Here is an 8,373-nt window from a genome sequence, read left to right on the forward strand (position 1 = left end):
ACTAGAAAAACCTAACCTGAAAGGTGATCTATCCAAATGGGAGCATCGTATACTCAAAACTCTACATCAGATTACCTGACAGCGACTTTAGGGACGCACCTCCTGCTGCGCATGCACCAAAACTGTTGCCCATGCACCAAAACTACTGCCCATGCACCAAAACTACTGCCCATGCACCAAAACTGTTACGCCCCCCCCCCGCCCCCCCCCCCACTCGCTCCTCCTACCCCCTTGCGTTCTTCCTTTGCTCTCCAGGGATCTTTCCCAGACTTCCGTTCAAACTTCCCCGCCGCTGCAGAACCCACCAATCACAAACGGCCTTCCTCGGGCCACGCCTCCCCACCTTTCCCTTCGGGAAACCCAGCCTGTTTTTGCGCACATCCCTCCTCCCCTTACGCACGCTGCGCGCGGACGTCGGCCTATGACGCCACCGTCGCCCCGCGCCGGCTCCGGTCCGGGCCGCCGCCGCCGACCGTTGAGCGGGTTGCCGAAGCTCCTCCCTCAGGACCCCCAGCAATCCCTTTCGGGCGGCGATCTATGTGGGGGTTCAGGCTCCCGTGGTCGCCGCCGCTGCTGCTCCTGCTGCCGCAGCTCGTAACCGGAGGTGCCGCTGCCAGCTCTCGGGCCGGAACCATGAACCTGGGCGGCAGCAGTGGCGCGCGATGCTCCTCCTCGGCCGAGGGGCGCCGCCTGCCGTGCCTGCAGCTGTCCACGGTTCCGGGAGCCGACCCGCAGCGCGGCAACGAGTTGCTCCTGCTGGCGGCGGCGCGGGAGGGACAGGAGCTGCAGGATCTCCCCGGCGACTGTGCGAAGGAAAAGCCGCAACCGCCGCCCCAGCATCATGTCCTGTATTTCCCGGGGGATGTGCAGGTAATCTGGGGCCTGCCTCGGCACCTGGCCCTCCCCTTGTACATTAGCGCTTTCCCCAGATCATTACCTCAGGGCTGGTGCCGGCTTCCTTGCGTCGCTGAACACACCCACACATGCACTCCCGGAGCGCCTTTCGTCACTCCGGGAAATCCGAAACCGCCCCTTCCCCACCCCTGGCCCTCTCCCTCATGGAGCCCTAGGGGGAAGATGTTCTGGATGGGTTTCTGCCTCGAAAGAGATAGCTGTCGGTCCAGGCTTCCAGGCGGTGGAATTTGAGACGTAGAAGAAATGGGAACGCATAATGTATATTCATTCGATAACTTGGTGTCTCAGAGGTCTCTGTGTGTGTTGGCGCAGGGGACAGAGACATTGCTTTTAAATTAATTTGGCACTTAGTGTTCAGAAAATGCTGTAGTAATTAAAAAACAAAGAAACCAAACACACACTGCAAGAGTATGACACTCATTAACCCTAAAAAAACGAAGGAGAAAGAAAAGGGACAGTAGTTGTTATGCATATCAATCTTTTTATGCTCACCTAAATTCTGTACTTTTGGTTTCGTGTGTGACTGTGGGTTTTTTATTATTAATTTTATAGCTGCAGGCAATATATCCGTGGTTATTTTTTCCTGGAAGCTGGATCATAATCTAGAGCTGCATTGCCTAATAAAGTAGCCATTTGCTGTGTCTGGCTATTCAATTAAAATTTAAAAAAAAATTAATTCTGATCCTCAGATGTACTAGCCACATTGCAAATGCTCAGTAGCTATTGTGGATACTGTATTGAACAGTGCAAATACAGAACATTTCCATCATCATAGAAAGTTCTACTGGAAGTGCTGGTCTAGACAGGCAAAGCAAGAATGTGGCTAGATATATTTCTTGTACCATAAAATAATATTATTTTTTAAAATTGATGGTTTAAAAAGATAAACTTAAAAACTGTGTGCCCTGAGCCAAATAATGATTAAGATACACGTAGTAGTTTTTCTGCCCTGAAAATAATTGACTGGTCTCAATGACTGCTAATAAAAACTATGAAGAAAATAGTATTTAGATTTAAGAGAACAAACTTAATTTACTTGCTCAGATTTGAGAAAATAGCATGTGGTATCACTGACAATGACTTCTGGAGATTTGTGGATCAGCTACTGTGCACATGCCTATAACGATGGTGATGATGATGACAGTAACGATAACTAACGTTCACTGAGCACCTAGTAAGTGTTTTTGAAGTGTGCCAGCCAGACACAGTTCAAGTCTTGAGATGAGGTCCAACAAATACTATTAAGTACATCTGGAGTATGACTTCCCTTCCTTTCAATGTCATCCATCTTTTATGCAGCCTGGGATTCCATTAGCTTTTTGGACAATGATACACTGTTGATTTATGCAGAGTATAAGTGCTCTAAAAACTGAAGATCTTTTAGAGAATAAATAGAGGATAATGCATCAAAGTATAGACTTTAATGGCAGATTGCCTAGCTTTGGACCCTGATTCTGCAGTTTTTAGTTATGAAATCTCTGGCCAATTGTTAAATCTCTTTGTTGCAATTACCTCAGCTATAAAATTGGAATAATAATTTATAGGATGTCAGTACTGTGAATACTCAGTGAAGTACAGCCCTTTCTTATCCTCCTGATGAGTTTTTAAATTGTTGGAGTACCCGCTTGCTTAGTCTTGGACTTTTCCACTATCTGCATTCACTCTGTTAGTGATCTCTTTAAGTCTTGTGACTTACGTACTACCTGTACCCTGACACTCTCTCTACATTTGTTTATCTAGCTTGGACATCTTCCCTGAACTTTAGACTCAGCAATTTCATGCACACTATTTCCTTTTGGACACTTAATAGACATCTCAAGCCTACAATCTCCTGATCTTTATTCCTAAACCTGCTTTTTCTACAATCTCCATCTAAGCTAATGGAAACTACTTTTTTAGTTGTTCAACTTAGAAATCTAAAGTCATCCTTCACTCCTCTCTTTTACATATCATATCCAATCCATTAACAGATTCAGTGGTTTTATCTTTTAAATGTTTCTAGAACTGATTAGAATAATCATTTTAAAATGTAAGTCAAGTCATGCCACACCTCTGTTCAAAACTTACCAGTGGCTTCCCACGTCACTCAGAGTAAAAGCCAGAGTCCTTTTGATGGCTCCAAGGCCCTTCACTGTCTCTGCTTTTTTCTACCGTTACTACTCTTTGTCTCCTTTTTCTGTGTTGCTCTATTCCAGCCACACTGGCCTTGCTGTTGCTCAAACATGTTCGGCATACTTCACCTCAAAAACTTTGCACATATTGCCTGGGACAGTCTTCCCCCAGATACCTGTAGGATTCACTACTTCAGCTCTTTCAAGCTTTTGCTCAAAAGTTACCTCAATGAGGCCTTTTCTGACCATCCTATTTATAATCATACATATACACAGGCTTCCTATCAACTTTCTCCTTTATTTTTACCCAGTTCACTTACTTTATTAGTTATTTATTAATTTTGGTTTTTGTCTGTCTTCATCACACAATGCTTGTAAACATATAAAAACTAATAGGCCTACCCCATACTGCTGCTGGAGCAAGGTACAAAGAATTATTAGAAAAACTTAACATATGTCTCCTAGAGTTTGGAGACACTCATGATAAAGATTTAAGCAAGCTGGAGTACTTTTATAGCAGAGGAGAGCTACACTGGGTTCAAGTTGTACTTCTACCAAAAGTGGGGCAAGGGGCATTCTTCTTGAGCATAAAGTGGATGTCTCAATTAGGGAGGCTAGACCCACCACTGTAGGATCTAGCCTAAGAGGGCTGCCAGACAGAGCTTAGAAAGCCCCAAAATACATGACCAGGATATACCACCACAGGGCGTGGACATCTGTGTAACCTGTAGGAAAGCAGAATTTTTAAAAAGATATGTAATAGCCAAAAATTGGCAATCAAAAAGAAGAAATTACTGATACAGGCAACAGGTGAATTTCAAAAGCATTGTGCAAAGTACAAGAAACCAGACACAAAAGACTACATACTATATGGCTATAAATTAATGGAATTCTAGAAAAGGCTGTAGTGGAAGAAAGCAGATCCGTGTTGCCGTGGACTGGGAGTAGGAAAAGAGGTTTAACTGAATAGGGGCACAAAGGAACTTTTTAGGGTCACAGAGAGGTTCTATAACATGCCTGTGAGGTGGTTACATAACTATAAAATTTGTCAGAATTCATCAAATTTTACATTTAAAATTAGTGAATTTTACTGTATATAACTACACCTCAAAAAAAAAAGTATAATTTTATATCCTGAGGTTTTAAAAAGATAACTCAAGAAAATTGAAAAGCAGCTGTTGTTGGGTGACATTGCGTCAGTTCCTACCCATAGGGATCCCATGTGACAGAGTCGAACCGCCCCGTAAGGTTTCCTATCCTGTGATCTTTACAGAAGCAAATGGCCAGGCTGTTTCCCCATGTGACAGAGTAGAACTGCCCCATAAGGTTTCCTAGCCTGTGATCTTTACAGATGCAAACGGCCAGGTTTTTCTCCTGCAAAACTGCTGGGTGGTTTCAGACCACCAGCCTTTTGGTTAGCAGTCGAGTGCTTGTTAACCTTTGTACCACCAGGGCTCTTATAAAGAAAAAAATCATTCTCTTCCTCCAGAATCATTACTGTTGAATAAGAAAAACATAAAGAGTTATTGAAACATATGTGAGTTACTATGGCATCAATTTTTCTGTAATTCAGATGATAAAAGACAATTATAGAATAAAAAAAGACATTCAACAAAAGGAACATCAGGAAGGTAATGGTAATTAAAAAAAAAAAATGGTAATTAGGAGGATTTAAATTACATGGACAACCAGATCCATTTAATACCAAATATTGAAGCAGTGTCAAGATGAGACAAAGCTTCTAATGGTACCCTAAATTTTTAATTGTATTTAATTTTAGTTAATTTAAATTTAAAAACTGATATTCAGTTCTTGGAAAATTTTTAAGTGTATTTGGAACAATTTGGATATGTCCATCTACTTTTTCAACAGTAAATTTTATGAAATCTAAATGCAGGTCAGGTATTTCCGGTGAGAATTTAGCATCAAAATTGAGATGTGCTGTAAGTGTAAAACACACACTGAATTTCAAAGACCTATAAAAAAAAGAGTGTAATTACCTTTTAATAATTTCTTAAATTGGTTACCTATATAAATGATAATAATTTGGAAATATTTTATTTTTTTATTGGGCTAAGTCACATATGGTAGTAAAATTAATTGCATCTGTTTTCATTTTTTTAATGTGGCTACCAGAAAATTTTATGTGTGGCTCATGTTATATTTCTGTTGCACTGTGAGTTGTTTATTGTGCATCTCTGCATAGAATGTGAGCTCTATGTAGACGGATTTAGTCTGTTCCATCCGGTGCTCAATCAGCAGGTATTAAATTGTTTTGATAAGTGAACAAATGATTGAATGAATTGCCTTTTTTAAAAAAAGAAAACCCACTATAAATAAAAACTAAATTTACATATATATCGTAGGACATAGACAAAAAGTTGATATTGTTGATAGATATAAAATGCATACAAATAACTAAGAAAAAGGCAAAGATCCAAATAGAAAAGTGCAAAGGATATGAACAGACACAGGTGGAAATCCAGATACCTAATAAGCTATGAACAAAATTTCAATCTATGAAATGTGCCTATGAAGTTTAACAAAGATAAAAGAAAAATTACACCCACTGTTGGTGAGGAAGCATGCCTCTCTTAATGGCAGTATACTAGTCTATATCACCAATTATGAATATTCCTTGACCTAGTTTTTCCATATCTAGGAATTTAAATATATAATCACAGATTACATGTGTGCAAAGATGTACACAAAAATTTTCTGTAATGTTTATTACAGCATTGTTTGTAATACCAAAGTTGAAATCAAACATAGTGTTCATGTTGCTAGAGCAATCCAAAGAGGCATATCCAAAGAGGGAGGGGTACAGAATGGCAGCTTTTATAGGGAAATGTTTTTAAATTCCATGTTGGTCAAAAAATCTGTCTACTAACCAAATTTATATTTGCTGTTAATGTGTTAAGAAAATAAATGTGTACTAAATAAAATTTATCATATATATAAATGTAATCAAGGAGCTATGGTGGTGCAGTGGGATCTCCTGTTAACCAGGTTGGTGGTTTGAAACCACCAGGGGCTCCTCAGGAGAAAGATGTTACAGTCAGCTTATGTAGAGATTTATAGCCTTGGAAACCCTATGGGGTCTTGATGAATTTGAGGAAAAAACTAAAGACGTGACTTTTTCAAAATCTTAGAAACTAATGACAGATTTAGTTTTCATTTCTAGTATATTGACAATACTCTATAATATCCCAACTTTTTCCACAATAAAAATAGGAAACTGTTTTGTGGAAATGGTTTTATGTTAATGTGTATTAATGCTTGTCTTATCTTTCCTACCTTTCAGAATTATCATGAAATTATGACTCATCATCCTGAGAATTACCAGTGGGAAAACTGGAGTCTAGAAAATATTGCCAACATTCTAGCCCACCGGTTCCCCAATAGTTACATTTGGGTGATAAAGTGTTCCCGAATGCATTTGCACAAATTCAGCTGCTATGACAATTTTGTGAAAAGCAACATGTTTGGTGCCCCAGAACACGATACTGACTTTGGAGCTTTTAAGCACCTTTATATGTTATTAGTTAATGCTTTTAATTTAACTCAAAACAGTCAGCTGTCAAAGAAGAATGTGAATGTCTTGAATAAGGATTCCAAAGCATCTAATTGTAAATCCACTTCTTCTCTTACTACTAATGGATGCCAGGGAGAAAAAGAGAGGACCTGTGAAAAATCTGATGAGTCTGCCATGAGTTTTTATCCACCATCACTAAATGGTGCATCTTTTACTTTGATTGGATTCAGTAAAGGTTGTGTTGTTTTGAATCAGTTGCTTTTTGAATTGAAAGAAGCCAAGAAAGACAAGAACATAGATGCCTTTATCAAAAGCATAAGAACAATGTACTGGCTGGATGGTGGTCATTCTGGAGGAAGTAATACTTGGGTTACTTATCCCGAAATCTTGAAAGAATTTGCACAAACAGAGATTATTGTTCACACCCATGTGACACCTTACCAAGTACGTGATCCAATGAGATCTTGGATTGGAAAGGAGCATAAGAAATTTGTTCAGATACTTGGGGAGTTTGGTATGCAGGTAACTAGCCAAATTCATTTTGCAAAGGAAGCGCCTTCCATAGAGAATCACTTCAGGGTTCATGAAGTATTTTGAGACCCAAGAATATTAATGTACATGTTCAGTGGAAGAGCATAAGCACTTTGAGTGTTATAAATTCAGATAACAAGATGTAATTCAATAGATGCATCAGTTTGGGGGAGGGGAGAACACATTCCTAAAATGTGAGTGTAATGTGCAATTGTAGTATTCCTTCATTGTGAATATGAGCAGGTTTTTAATTTAGACTATGTTATAGTTACTTTGAAATCTAAAAAGGTGGTTTGTGATAATCCAATAAGGAAATATAAGAGCCTTAAAAATAAAAGTTACAATATAGTCCTTATAAAAGAGAACTAAAATTGTTATTGTTGAGAATAGTTGATTTTGAGTAATGTTTTAAACTAATGTTTTACACTCATTTTGGTGAGAGTATAACAGTAACTATTTTGGCATTCAAAACTTTTCAGTGGCAAACACTCCATTTCTCTTCAGACAAAACAAAGGCACACTAATGTTTTTCATGATTTTGGAGTAACTATTTTATACCCTACTTCTTATGTTTTGTAAACTCGTGAACTTACTCTTTAATCTGTCACCAAGTGTGTTTTTCTCTGGAGTTGAAATACATCTGTTCCCAAATATCCAAGAATGTGTAATAGTGTAAAAGTTGGTTTTTAAAGGCATATTACACTTAAGCACTGTGGCTTAATTTTTATTGAAAACTTTTTTATTACACAGTGTCTTGAATTTTGGACCCAAAAACCAATTATTTTGGAAAATTGATTTAAATTAAGCATAATTATGTACATTGGGTAAAAATATACTACAGCACAGATTTTAGATCATTTCATTGTATCAGTCTTTTCAAAGAGATCAACTTAGGTAAAATAAATATATAATGGTCTATTTGTTAGTGCTCTGTTGAGGAGACGGAGTCCACAGGTCTAAATGAGTGTTTCTCCAGAAGCATGATTTTGTCTGCCAAGAGAAAACAGCTCTCTTTGGCCAAAATGCAAAATTATATTGCTGTAAGAAAAGTTACAAGGAAAAGTTTGAAGATACAAATGATTTACTTTTGGCTCAGAAACTGAATTTTCTTAACACTGCTACGTAATTTGGGTGGTCTCCTTCTGCCCATTTTTTCATAGTTCTCACCTGGAACTAGGTAAATACATTTTGAGAAACCAAGATCTAAATGAATGTCAACCAACATTAAACACAGCTGTGTGATTACAATAAAAAGTGAGCTGTAACTTTTTTTTTTTTTTA

The 8,373-nt window shown here is 38.6% G+C and overlaps 1 protein-coding gene across 1 annotated transcript; it reads left to right on the forward strand.

The window, feature by feature from the left end:
• Positions 1-418: 418 nt before the first annotated feature.
• On the forward strand, positions 419-8,372 carry C6H2orf69 (chromosome 6 C2orf69 homolog). Its single transcript, XM_049887755.1, has 2 exons — positions 419-870; positions 6,331-8,372. Exons 1-2 carry the CDS (start codon positions 538-540, stop codon positions 7,156-7,158), a joined length of 1,161 nt encoding a protein of 386 aa, XP_049743712.1. The 5' UTR covers positions 419-537; the 3' UTR covers positions 7,159-8,372.
• The last annotated feature ends 1 nt before the right edge of the window (position 8,373 follows it).

The sequence above is a fragment of the Elephas maximus genome, chromosome 6, assembly GCF_024166365.1.
Source record: "Elephas maximus indicus isolate mEleMax1 chromosome 6, mEleMax1 primary haplotype, whole genome shotgun sequence".
Classification (NCBI taxonomy): domain Eukaryota; kingdom Metazoa; phylum Chordata; class Mammalia; order Proboscidea; family Elephantidae; genus Elephas; species Elephas maximus.

What these genes read in the sequence shown, in the direction of transcription:
- C6H2orf69 (XM_049887755.1), top strand. Translation starts at nt 538, where the DNA reads ATGTGGGGGTTCAGGCTCCCGTGGTCGCCGCCGCTGCTGCTCCTGCTG. An exon ending in ATTTCCCGGGGGATGTGCAG is followed by an intron (nt 871 to 6,330) that starts GTAATCTGGGGC and finishes CCTACCTTTCAG; the next exon opens with AATTATCATGAAATTATGAC.